The sequence below is a fragment of the Ranitomeya imitator genome, chromosome 6 (genome assembly GCF_032444005.1).
Source record: "Ranitomeya imitator isolate aRanImi1 chromosome 6, aRanImi1.pri, whole genome shotgun sequence".
Taxonomy (NCBI): Eukaryota; Metazoa; Chordata; class Amphibia; order Anura; family Dendrobatidae; genus Ranitomeya; species Ranitomeya imitator.
The window spans coordinates 120,040,305-120,054,070 of NC_091287.1; the positions used below are offsets into that span (position 1 = coordinate 120,040,305).

At 46.6% G+C, this 13,766-nt stretch overlaps 1 protein-coding gene across 2 annotated transcripts in view; it reads left to right on the plus strand.

Moving 5' to 3' along the window:
- The window catches only part of CNOT10 (CCR4-NOT transcription complex subunit 10), a 147,181-nt gene that overhangs the window by 9,023 nt on the left and 124,392 nt on the right, over window positions 1-13,766 (plus strand). For both annotated transcript variants that reach the window (XM_069730030.1, XM_069730029.1), the window contains exons 3-5: window positions 1,031-1,125; window positions 5,275-5,436; window positions 5,843-5,993. In XM_069730030.1, coding sequence (XP_069586131.1) covers window positions 1,031-1,125; window positions 5,275-5,436; window positions 5,843-5,993 — 408 coding nt within the window. The remainder of the gene's footprint in view (window positions 1-1,030; window positions 1,126-5,274; window positions 5,437-5,842; window positions 5,994-13,766) is intronic.

Below are 13,766 nucleotides of genomic sequence, written 5' to 3' on the forward strand. Positions count from 1 at the left end.
AGGTCAAGACCTTCCTTCAGGGCTTTGTTCGTCTGGTGCCCCTATATTGTCCACTGGTAGAGCCATGGGATCTTAAACTCATATTAGGCATTCTTTAGAAACCTTTTTTCGAACCCATTCATGACATTACGTTATCCTTTCATGGAAGGTTGCATTTTTTGATAAACCACCCATCGCCTGCTGGATTCGCTTGTCGATCCGGGAGGTTTATCTTGCCGTGGACTGACATCCCCCTCAGGGTGTAAGGGCTCACTCCACCTGGGTGGGGGCTTCCTGGGCCATTCGCCACTAGGCCTCTGCTTATTAGATTGGCAAGTCTGCGACCTGGTCGTCTTTGCACACTTGTGCAAGGTTCTACAAGGTTAATACCCGTGCCTGGGCTGAGGCTGGCTTGGGCAGAATGGTGTTGCAGGAGGCGGTCGCCTGCCATCTGACTTAATTTGTTCTACTTATTTTGTTTCCCGCCCTCAGGACTGCTTTAGGACGTCCCATGGTTACCTGTGCCCCCAATGAAGAGATAAAGAAAGGGGGATTTTTGGTACTCACCGTAAATTCTCTTTCTTGGAGCCTTCATTGGGGGGACACAGCACCCTCCCTAGTTTTGTGCTTTGTTTGGGCCTACATGCCTTTTTTTTGTAGGGTTTGTACATAGTTTTTCTGTAATTGTAATTCTCCTACTGCTTTACTACTAAATGACGAGCTTTGTGCCAGTCGGTGGGTATATACCGTGGAAGAGAAGCTATTTTCCTTTTTATGCATAGTCAGCCTCCTAGTAACAGCAGCATGCACCCATGGTTACCTGTGTCCCCCAACAAAGGCTCCAAGAAAGTTTATGGTGAGTACCAAATCCCTCTTTTTTTTTTTTAAAGCCTGAAAGACCTGTTTAATGATTTATCGGCCATTAAACGAAAGAATGTCATCTTTGGCGTTTGAGTGGAATATAAAATATATGCATACACATAACTCGATTGAGAACTTTATTTTCTTGGCTTTTCTTAGTTATAACTTGTTGGTTTTAAATTGCCTTTAGATCAGAGCACAGAAAAGAATGAGGGTTCTGCAAATTGCTCTGGTGTCTCCGATCAAGAAAAGGAGCTTTCCAGGAGTTCTTTCCAGACATTCACGGTAATTTAATTTTTTGCCCTGTAGTTCAGAGGAATGCATGCTGCTCTTCTTGGTTACTTTAGATAGTGACTTTGCATGCAGTCTGCAAAGCTGGTCAATTTTTGTGTATCAGACAACTTTTATGAGACACTTGCCCAATGGTAAAAATACAGATATAAAGATAGAAATTGTTTACTTAGTATTAAAAGGTCACATTCAGAAAAACATTCAAATGTCATATTTTCCTTTGTTTTAATTGGTCCTTGGATGTCTGTGTAGACTGCTCGCCTATGGAATGAGTGTGATAAGATATTTTACACAGTGCGGTTATTTCAAAATATCACCCCTCCAAAAATGTGGTGTGTGACTAAATCCCTAGTGTTGGTTCATGTAGGGGGTGAAGTTGGAGCCCCCTTGCCACCCCTTGCTCTCTAACCTTCTGCCACCGAGCACTGATCAGTTGTTGAGCACTCGATTTTCAACACTTTTTTTTTTTTTTGTGCATCCTGCAGGCGCCGAGCTCTGCTCAGTGATGCAATTCACTGATCCACACTTGTACTCGCTGTTTTCCTGGAGTTTCTTTCCTTCTGTCTATTCCCCCCCCTTCTCCTTTGCACAACCTCCTTGCGTGCATCTTGCAGCAGCCGTGTACTGATCATTAACACAAATCACTGATTATCACTCGTGTTTGCGCTTTTCCAGGACTTTTGTACCATTCCATGCGTGCGTACTGCAACTTCTGATCAGACGCACATCGCTGATTTGTTCCCCTTCTCACTTTTGGCAAGGTCTTTTTTTTTTTTTTTCCTTCCCTTTTTGCGTTACATCCATGGGTGCATCCTACAGCCATTGAGCGCTTGTCGAATATCACCGAAGAGCCTTTGGTGGTTGTTTTTGTTTTTTGAATAAAAAAATTGATAAAAAAATAATTTAGATTAGTTGCTAGGTTTAGATTAAGGACAGTAAAAATATATCGTACTAATCAGCCTATACCACAGTATTTTATACCGATTTTAGTCGGGGTTAGTGTCAGATAGCAAACCGGAAAAAAGCACACAAAAAAATGTTTGTTAGTTGATAGGACTAGTTTTGGGACAGTAAAAATATACCGTAGTATTCATTGTCTATTACAGTATATTTTTTACAGAATTTAGTCAGGGCTAGTGTCAACGCGTAAAAAAATATCGCTGATCAGTGACATCGGTTGTGTTTGTTTTTTTTTGTGTGAAAAAATTGATAACTATTTAGATTAGTTGATAGGACTAGATTAGGGATAATAAAAATATACTGTAGTAGTGTCTACTACAGTATTTACTGAATATAGTCAGGGCTAGCGTCAGATAGTTGCGGATGCTCAGTATTTTAATTGATGTCAGTATAGTAAGTTATTTTGTTTTATCAAATTTTTATATTTTTATTTTGTTCTTACTAGATTCTTTTATTCTCCCTTTATTTTTTCACGCAGATGCCCCAGGACTGAAAATTAACCAGTGCCCGCCATTACTAATCCCATGCGGACCTCCCCCCCCCCCCCCCCCCTGAAGATTGAGCCACAGATTTATGATTTTGTGGCGGAATCAAAACTTGACACCACTGGCCTCACAGAAATTGACTTTTTCACAGTCTTTTTCTGTGAGGATTTTGTAAACCTCGTGGCTACCCAGAAAAATTTGTACGCCTAGCATCTTTTGGCACTAACCGGCCTTTCATCATTTTCTAACAGGCCCCTGCAGACACAGTAGAAATGATGACGTTTTGGGGTCTGGTCCTTCACATGGGGTTAGTGGAAAGCCAGAACTTTGGCAATACTAGAGTACTGATGTTTTGTATAATACTCCACTGTTCCGCATTGCCATGACTCGTAAACGATTTGAGGCCATCCACAAGTTTTTGCATTACATCGGTAATGCACACTGTCTTCCCTGAGATGATGACCCTAAGTTTGACCAACATTTCAAAGTTTGGCAGGTCATTGAGCGCTTCAGCAGCAAGTTTGCTGAGGTGTACTTGCCCCAAAGGGACATCTGCGTGGATGAGTCCCTAATACATTTCAAGGAGAGGCGCAAATTCCGGTAATACCTGCCCAGTAAGTGCGCCAGTTACGAAATTAAGCTGTACAAACTGTGTCAGAGTACCTCAGAGTATACCCACAGGTTTAGAGTTTATGAAGGGAAGGACACCTGGATTGAACCCTTTGAATGTCCCCCTGTCCTAGGAGTGTGTGGAATTTAGTGCACCCACTGCTGGATCAAGGTTATCACCTCTACGTAGATGCGTTTTATACCAGCATCCCACTCTTCAAGTCACTTTCTGCGTGAGCTACCACATCCTGCGGTACTGTCCACAAAAATCCGCGAGGCCTCCCTAAGACACTAATTGAGCAGCTGCTCAGAAAAGGCGAGAGCAGAGCACAATGTAGTGACCACATGCTGTTGGTCAAGTACAAGGACAGAGATGTCTTTTTCTTGACCACCGCTGTACGAGGTTCCTCTACACATGTCCACAAACCATGCTACACCTGCCCTGGCAAACCTGGCCTGTGCATAAAAGAATTCTTCAGACCCTACCACGCATCCATGGACTACTAAATTAATTTCTGACTTGCACAACTCACGTATGCCAACCTGATGCACTCTACACTACTCACGCATTCCACTGCATTATAAAATTCACATACCAGGATACACTAGATTAATTCCAATATAGTGTCACCTGGTGGGGGGTTTCACTGTTTAGGCACATCAGGGACTATCCAAATGCAACATGACACCCACTGACCATTCTATCAAAGTCTGCATTCCAAAACTGTCACTCTTTCCCCCTTCCCGTCCGAGCACTGCCGTGCGCCCAAACAGTAGTTTTCCTCCTCACTTGGGTATCAACATACTCTAGAGAAATTGCACAACAGTTTTTGAGGTTTATTTTTCTCCTGTTACCCTTGTGAATATAAAAAAAATAAGTTGGGTCTAAAAATCTAATTTTTGTCTTAAAAAAGAAGTAGCTTTTTTATTTTTACTACTCCATTTTATGTGAAGCACCTAGGGGTTTAAGGTGCTCACCACACATCTAGATAAGTTTCTTGAGGTGTCTAGTTTGCAAAATAGGGTCACTTTTGGGGGGTTTCCACTGCTTAGGCACATCAGGGGCTCTCTAAACGCGACATGGTGTCCACTCTTTATTCCAGGCAATCAGTGCTGTAGAGTCAAGGAAAATGAGGCATCTGAGGTTTGGCTTTTTTTCGTGACATATTGTACCGTACTTCTTGATAGTGGAAAAAATTCTTCGATATGCTTTGTGAAAAAATCTGAAATTTGGTGAAAAACTCTGCAATTTTCAAACTTTTAATTTTTATGCCCTTAAATCAGAGAGATTTGTCACACAAAATAGTTAATAAATAACATTGCCCACATGTCTACCTTACATCAGTGCAATTTTTGAACCATATTTTATTTTATTTTTTTATTAGGAAGTTATGAGGATAAACTTTGACCAGTGATTTTCTAATTTTTTTCCAGCAAAATTTACAAATCCATTTTTTCTTTAGGGATCACCTCACATTTGAAGTGACTTTGAGGGGCCTGAATGACAAAAAATACCCAAAAGTAACACTATTCTAAAAACTGCACCCCTCTTGGTACTTAGAACCACATTCAAGAAGTTTATTATCCCTTCAGGTGCTTCACATGAACTGAAGCAATGTGGAATGAAAATGTTTAGACCCAATTTGTTTTTCATTTTCACAAGGTTAACAGGATGGACCCCAAAACTTGTTGTGCAATTTCTCCTGAGTGCGCTGATACCCATATGTTGAGGGGCCAACTGTTTGGACGTGGGATTTGGAAGGGAAGGGGCGCCATTTGACTTGAATGCAAAATTGCCTGCAGGGCTTTGGAGTCAGAGTATGTGCCCATTTTGATGAAGTCGTGTTAAAATGTACCCTCTCCTAAAATATATAATTAATTGTATACAGTAGTTCAATGTTTTATGTACTCTAAATGTTTTCATAAGAATTTGGGAAAGTTATGAAATGTCCAATAAATGTCTGGTCTGTTCAAAGGATCTCGACTTTCAGTGGCGATAAATCTATGCTGCATGTCATGTACATATTCAGAAGGGGTTAAAAATGATTTTTTTTCTCTATTTATAATGGAGCTATTTTGTGTATGCCAGGCTGGAAACTATCAAGCTTGTCTTCAGCATCTTGGTGACCTAAAAGAAATTAACAAAGATGATTACAAGATCATGCTGAATATGGCAGTCGCTGAGTTTTATAAAAGCGACCAGAGCTCAACAGACAATTTAAAACAGACACTAAACCATCTAAGAAATGAGGTAAGAAAGCAATTCCAGTTCATCATTATGCAATATATATAGCAATGTGAACCGAGCACCGATGTCTAAATACAGCCATAATATACGATGCAAAGCTGTAGTGTCCTGGCTGCTTTCTATCACCGTGGTTTCTGCAAGCAAGTGATCATCGGGTTTCTGCAAGCAAGTGATTATTGGGGTGCTTTGTGTTGACAGCCCCCACTAATCTGATATTGATCATCTATCATAAGGTTTAAGCAATCAGTATCAAAGTCATGGACCATCCTTTATAACTTGACTTCAGGTGATACAAATGTTTAAGAATTGCGTTGGGTTTCTCTGACTGCTGCAACTAGAGGATTGTTGTATCAAATTAATACTAATTTGGACTTTAGGTGTTTGACCATTTTATAACCATTACTTATAGGTTCATGCAGCTGTTGATGAGATGGACAACTTAGATGATGTGGAAAACAGCATGCTGTATTACAACCAGGCGGTCATTCTGTATTATCTGCGTCAGCACATGGAAGCCATTGCCATCGGAGAAAAGCTTTATCAGTTCATCGAGCCCTTTGGTGAGTTTAGGACTCTTGATAGTTTATGTGAAAGTCTGTGTAGATTTGCATTTTTCCTAAGTTTCTTTGCATCCTTATTATCATGGACTTCATTCATTAATCCCTCTTTCATTAACGTGTTATTCACTGGAGAAGTGTTCAGACGCATTTACCCTAGCCAATCAGGGCCATTAAATGACCACCGATCAGCTACATGTAAACAGATCAGCTGTCATTTAATATCTTGCTGAGACGGGCTGAATCCATTTCCATGTTCATAGAACGATCGTTAACACAATCGTCCTGTCATTGTTCTTGGCAGCTCGTGTCCTGTTTATACAGCACAGGTGCTGCCAAGAATGATGGTTTATAATGAAGTTTAAATATCATTTCTACCAATAGACGAGTATTTTCCTCCTTTAACGGGTGACGGGCAGCCTGTTTACACTGGCCGACTGTCAGGAAACAAGCATCCTAGGAACGCTCATTCCCGAGAATAAGGCAATGTGAATGCACCCTTAGATGAGGTTTTGCTTACACTGTCCTCTAAGATGTGTGATTCTCCCAGTGCGCCAAGAGGATCTCTTCATTTGGTTTTCACAGTGACATAAACTGACACAAATTGCTTTATGAATATTTTGTTTTCTCCCATGTAATGAGTTTGTGCATGAAGAGTTCAGCCTCTGCCTCTTTTTACTCCTTTGACATCCTTTGAATGAACCAGTGAAATGTGTGCTGTTGTCGACTACTTTCACGGCCATTACACAGCTTGAGCTCCATGCAGTGTAACAATAGGGTGGCGTCAGGCATGTAGGTCTGTGTTTAATAGATCCTCTTATTCTTGATGATTTGGGGATCAAGTAGGAATCTTAATAGACAACAGACTGATCAGACAATTATTTTTATCTATTCCCTGGCCTGGACATTATTTTATGCCACAATCCCCCATGGCAGCATACATTGTCAGGATGCGTTATTTTGTTAGTTTTCATGAGGTTCTATGACTAAAAGCGCACTCCACTGCATTAAATGGTATTTTCATGCATCTTCCACAGCATATACTATAAATGTCTGATAGAGGTGGTTCCCACCTCTGCGACCCACTCTTGTTTCTAGAATCGGGTCATCTGACTCAGATTCTGCCTGGTGTATCAGATATTTATGGCATATTCTGTGGAGTCATACATATAATACATACTGATTTTTTTTTTCCATCTGCTTCATTCACATATGTCTGTACATTGAGAATTACTCCGTTTGTATTGAGAAAGCTGCTGACAGATCAGCTATAAGATTTCAACATGAATGCGCTATATTTTGAAACTGTAAAGCAGATTTCACAATATAAAATGCATACATTCTTAGATAGATCTCTTGCTGGAACTGATGACACTAGTATACTTACTTTGAAAACCCACTTAACCTGATTGACAGCTCCTCACTGTCTCTTCTCCCTGCGGCCGAGTTCACATTGCTCAGGACAAGCTGCAGCTATCAAGTCAGGCTGGATGGTTGGTATACTCAATACATTCGAGCTCTTGATGAGTCCATGTGAGCAAAGCTTAGTTTTAACTGTCAAGAATGATTATATAGCTATTCTTACATGGATTTTCTAAGTAAGTACTCCAGACTCACCAGACCTAAGGTATCTTTTGAATAATGTGTGCATTGTGAAATCCAGAGACAGATCCACTCTAACCTCCCATATTTTTTTCTGTTTTGAGCTGGGTTTGAAGGGCAACCTGACATGTTAAACATGCATCTGCAAGCGTCATGTTCCAGTGTAGGATTTGCTGAGTTGAAGAAGGAACCCGAGAATTGGTCAAGGATAATATCAGACAGATTAGATACGGAAAAATACCTTTATTAAAGTGTCTATGTGGTGGCACAGAAGATTGACACACAATTATAACAGTAAGTAGCTCATTAAACATAGCAGCATAATGTAAGGCAGAAAAAACATGATTGGGGAGTCCTCTATCCAAAATGCATGAACACTAGTAATTAATGCTAGATAGCTTGGTAAAATACATAATTATCAGTCATAAATATAATACACTGGTGTCCTCTAACATAAAGATTATATAGAGGAGAAATATAGGAGATGAAACACGTCAGGAAATTGGACCATAAAAGACAATGACAATAACTTTTATAATGGATAAATAGGATTAATCAAGTATACCAATGACAATGTGGTTAGCTGTTAGTGGTGAGGTGCTGAAACCCCAACGCACGTTTCGTACTCCGCCTTCGTCAAGGGATGCTGCTATGTTTAATAATTTCTTGATGTGTGTTTGACTTGCTACTAACTCTTAGATTTGTGTTTGAGTACCTTTTGTGCCACCACATGCCCATAGACACTTTAATAAAGGTATTTTTATGTTTCTAATCTGTCTGATATTATCCTTGACCAATTTTCCAGTTCAGTCCGCTGATGTATTTCTATGCACTATTTTTTAATAGGTTCATATAAGTACAATTAATTTATAATTATACGCCTAATGTCTCTCTTTTCCTTACTCAATTGGTGTAATGATTGAAGGGTTTGTATGGTCTTCTGATAAGTCTGCAGTCACTCTGAATCCTGACGGCATGCACCAGTATTGCCTGAGTAGTCCGTCTCATGACTGTATGCAATTTTGCTGCAGGTGGTTACATGAGGACTAGGCTTGCCTTAATTCACTTGTATTGAGAGAAGCCAAACACTTCTAGTGGGATTGTGTGCAAATTGCCTACTTGCTATCACATGACTGCCTGCTCTCACTGGAAATACCTGTGAATCCTGACAGTGTTCGCACCACACAGTCAGGATTTTCAAGTCTGCTGCCACGCAGAGGGACTACAGACTTATATCAGAAGACTAGGCAACCTTTAATGTAGAGTTTTGTGGATAAAGTTCATTGTAGCATGTTATTTATTTATTTCTTTATCGCCTCTCATTGGGGGACACAGGAACCATGGTGTATGCTGCTGCCACTAGGAGGCTGACACTATGCAAATAAAAAAGTTAGCTCCTCCTCTGCAGTGTACACCCCACCGACTGGCATTATACTCTTCAGTTTAGCTTAGTGTCAGTAGGAGGTGGACACGGGTCTTTCATTAGACCCTTATCTACCTCAATGTGCGTCGTTTTCTTTCAGTTTTCCTCGGAGGGATACAGGGTGAACAGTCACACCTGTATTCCCACAAGCGGACTATGAGTACGGTGTGTACTGCCACCCCGTATCCTCACAGATCCCTCACCAGGACCAAGATCCTGGCACACCAGCGTGCTCAGAAGTCCGGTCCTGGCTCCGTCCCCCACCCACTCGCCCACCAGAGCCTGTCGGTTGGAGGAGACGAGGACGTCCATCAGCCCTGGATGTCTCACCCTCTTTTAAGGTTAGTACGGCGTGGGATGTTTTTTAGGTGAGTATTTCCCCTATCCCATCCCAGATCCTTGTTAGGGGGGGGATTCTTGTTAAGGGCTCCCAGACGGTGACCCTCTCTTACCCGGTCATCGCCTGTAACCTTGCGGCGCGGTCGATATTTTATCAGTGATCCTGGAGCTCCAGCATTTTCCCCATTCTGAGCAGGCTGCGGCGCCTGTTTTCTGGCCGCAGCGCTCTCACCCGTGACCAGCATCTTCTTTCTTGACAGCTCTTGGCTGCTGTTCGCTCCTTTCCGCTGCAGTTTTTCACTGGGCACAGTCCTCAGCGCAGCAGCCCTGCAGTCTATCGCGCTGCTTATCGCTGCAGCGCATTGCTCCGGCGCCGCAGGAGGTGGATCTGCGGCGCCCTTCAGCGGCGCAGCCTAGCAGGCTGCGGCGCCTGTGCCGCCAGCCTCCCGTCGCGGCGCATTGCTCCGGCGCCGCAGGAGGTGGATCTGCGGCGCCCTTCAGCGGCGCAGCCTACCAGGCTGCGGCGCCTGTGCCGCCAGCCTCCCGTCGCGGCGCATAGCTCCGGCGCTCTATACCGGCGCCGCGGCTCGTTTCCCGGCCGCCGGTTCCTAATTTAAGCCCCGGCTTCGGCCGGGGCCTACTTCCGGTCTTCGGATCTGTCTCTTCCGCTTCTGCGGGCGGGCTTTTTTCCCGCCCGACATACTATGACCTGCCCACCGGCGCCTCTGCGTCTAGCTCCGCCCCCTTCCTCATGGGACACTCGTCTGGTGTGAGCATCGCTTCACACCACAGCAGCAGCCCTTGCAGTGCCTCACGCAGCGCGCCACGCTCCTTCGCCCGCATCTTCTGTGAGCTCAGCACCAGGGGATTTCTCCACCAAGGACAAGTGGGACATCTTCCAGGACCGGGTCCGTGAGTAGCTGCACTGCAGTCTGACACCCCCCTCTGCCCACTGTCCCCTAACCAACTGGCATCTTCAGGGTCCCTCAAAATGTCTTCCTCTAAAGGGGGCCGCTCTCGCCCCCCTACTTCTTCTTCATCTACTACCTTAGTCACGTACTTTGCATGTTCGTCCTGTAACAGCAAACTTCCCTCAGGTCAGTCCTCCCCGCTGTCAGTCCTGCAGCAACCCGATTGCTCCCACCGCCCAGGATCCCCCGGCTGTTCCGCCCGAGAGTGATCCCCCCATCCCAGGCTGGGCCGCTTCTCTGTCACAATCGGTGGCCGATTTAACACGGGTGTCTCAAACCCTGGTGTCCGCGCTGGATCGGTTACCCCTGCAGACCCCTGCAGTGGCCAGCGGGTCGCAGGAACCGCCGCCCGAGCCCTCCTTGATTAGCCACAAAAGGTCCAGACAGGAACGTCGGTCTGAGTCCTCTTCGCGTTCCATCTCGCCGCACGGCCCTCCCCCGCGGTTGGTGTCGCACCGTTCCTCCTCCCCTGAGTCAGGCGAGGCTTTATCTGATGCGCCCTCAGAGGAGATGTCGGAGTTGGATCCTAGCCAAATCGCCACCATGAGTGAGTCGGTCCAGAACCTCATTCGGGCTATAAACCAAACCTGTGGCATTAAGGATCCCTCTACGGAACCCGCAGATCAGGCGGTTTTGTTTAGACGGGCCAAACCACCTTCAAAATTTTTTGCCCCTCATCCTGAATTCGAGGAAATCCTGGCCAGAGAGAGAGAGAATCCGACCAGACGTTTTCAGAGGGGAAAACGCCTGGGGGTGTTATATCCTTTTTCACCAGATCTTACCGCCAATTGGACGGTCTCTCCCTCGGTGGATCCACCTGTGTCCAGGCTGTCCACCAACACGGTGCTCCCACTGTCCGGCGGAGCGTCTCTGAAGGATTCTAACGACAGAGTTATAGAATCCTTCGCAAAATCTGCCTTCGAAGCGGCTTCAGCAGCGCTATGCCCGGCCTTTGCTTCCACTTGGGCCTCAAAATCCATCTCAAAATGGGCCAAGGATCTGCGGCGAGGTATCCTGGACGGGGCTCCTCCCGCGCAATTAGCGGAACTTGCCAACCAGATTTCCCACGCTGGTGAATACCTGGTTTCCGCCTCCCTGGATGTCGCCTCTTGTGCGGCTCAGGCTTCCAGCAATGCCGTTGCCATCCGCCGGACCGTTTGGCTCAAGGCCTGGCAGGCGGACTTGTCCTCCAAAAAGTCCCTCACTAGTCTGCCCTTCCAGGGCTCTCGTCTCTTTGGTTCCCAGCTGGACCAGATCATTAAGGACGCCACTGGGGGCACAAGTTCCCTTCTCCCCCAGGCTAAACCTCGTCGCCCTCCTCCTAGACGGCAGTTTCGCTCGTTCCGGCCTTTTCGTCGCTTCGCTGCATCAAACTCCTTTTCCCAGCAGCAACAGAGGCCACAGGCACGTCAAGAGAAGAAGGCGGTGTCCTTCAGGCCCACTCCGTCCTGGCGTCCTCGCTATTCCCAGGGTAGATCGTCCAGGCCCAGGACTGGAAGATCCACTTCCGCATGACTCTCGGCAAGACTCCAGCCCAACTCCCAGGTTGGGGGGCCGTCTTCTCCGTGTCAGGGAAGTTGTGTCTTCGGGATACAAAATAGAGTTCGCCTCCCGACCCAGAGATCGTTTCTTCCAATCTCGTCCTCCAAAAGATCCCGCTTTGGTTCCGGGCTTCTTCGCAGCCATCGCTTCTCTGCTCAAATCCGGGGTAATCGTTCCCGTCCCAGAAAAGGAACGGTACACGGGTTTCTACTCGAACCTCTTTGTGGTACCGAAAAAAGACGGCAAGGTTCGTCCCATTCTGGACCTCAAATTGTTGAACAGGAGGGTTCGCCTGAGACACTTCAGGATGGAATCCCTTCGTTCAGTAATTGCTTCCATGGAGGCTCAGGAATTTCTATGCTCTATAGATATCCAGGACGCCTACCTACATGTTCCAATATTTCCCGGACATCACCGTTTCCTGCGCTTCGCAGTGCAACAAGATCATTTTCAGTTCGTCGCCCTGCCGTTCGGTCTCGCAACCGCGCCAAGGGTGTTCACGAAAATCATGGCGGCGCTGATGGCCATTTTGAGAGTCAGAGGCTTGGTTCTGTTTCCATACCTCGACGACATCCTCATCAAGGCTCCGTCCTTTGCTCAGGCCCACGAAAGCTTGTCCATTGTTCTCGACACCTTATCCCGTTTCGGATGGCTGGTCAACCGGAAGAAGTCCTGCCTTATTCCTTCTCAGCGCATCATCTTTCTGGGCATGCTATTCGACACTCGTCAGTCCAGAGTCTTCCTTCCCAAGGACAAGAGATCCACCCTTTGTCGGGACATTCTCTTGCTCCAGGGTCCTCGGCCTCCCTCCCTCCGATCGGCCATGAAGGTTCTGGGGAGGATGGTAGCTACCTTGGAAGCGATTCCCTTCGCCCAATTCCATTCTCGACCCCTTCAGCAAGCCATTCTGTCTCAGTGGGACAGGTCGGTCTTCTCCCTGGATCGGCCGATCAGACTCTCCTTTCGGGTCAAGCGGTCTCTCAACTGGTGGCTGACGTCTCCTCTCATCTCCCAGGGCAGGTCCTTCCTTCCGGTTCACTGGCAGGTGGTGACAACGGATGCCAGCCTGATCGGCTGGGGTGCGGTTTTTCGCCACCTGACGGTTCAGGGCCGTTGGTCGCTGCAGGAGTCCGCGCTGCCGATCAACGTCCTCGAAATTCGGGCCATCTTTCTGTCCCTCCGCCATTGGGAAAGGATCCTCAGGGGCCTTCCAGTCCGGATCCAGACGGACAATGCCACGGCTGTGGCATATGTCAACCATCAGGGGGGGACTCGGAGCTCCTTGGCCCTTGCCGAGGTGTCCAAGATCCTCCTTTGGGCAGAGGCAACGGTTCCGGTGATATCCGCGGTGCATATCCCCGGCGTAGAAAACTGGGCCGCCGACTTCCTCAGCCGCGAGGGTCTCGCGGCAGGGGAATGGTCCCTGCATCCGGAGGTCTTCCATCAGATTTGTCTTCGATGGGGAACTCCGGATGTGGATCTCACGGCGTCTCGGATCAACAGGAAGGTTCCACAATTCATCTCCAGGTCACGCGATCCTCTCGCAGTGGGCGTCGATGCTCTGGCCATTCCTTGGTCACAGTTCGAGCTGCCCTATCTGTTCCCACCCCTTCCATTACTTCCCAAACTGTTGAAGAAGATCAAAGCGGAAGGGGTGCCGGTCATCCTGATCGCCCCGGATTGGCCCAGGAGAGCTTGGTTCGCGGAGCTCGTCAACCTTCTCGCGGACGCTCCCTGGTGCCTTCCAGACAGGCCCGATCTGCTGTCCCAGGGTCCGATCTGCCACCCGAATTCTCGGTCGCTCAGTTTAACGGCGTGGCTGTTGAGACCGCGGTTCTAAGAGCGTCCGGCCTTTCGGACCGGGTGATTCACACCATGATTCAGGCTCGGAAGCCTTCG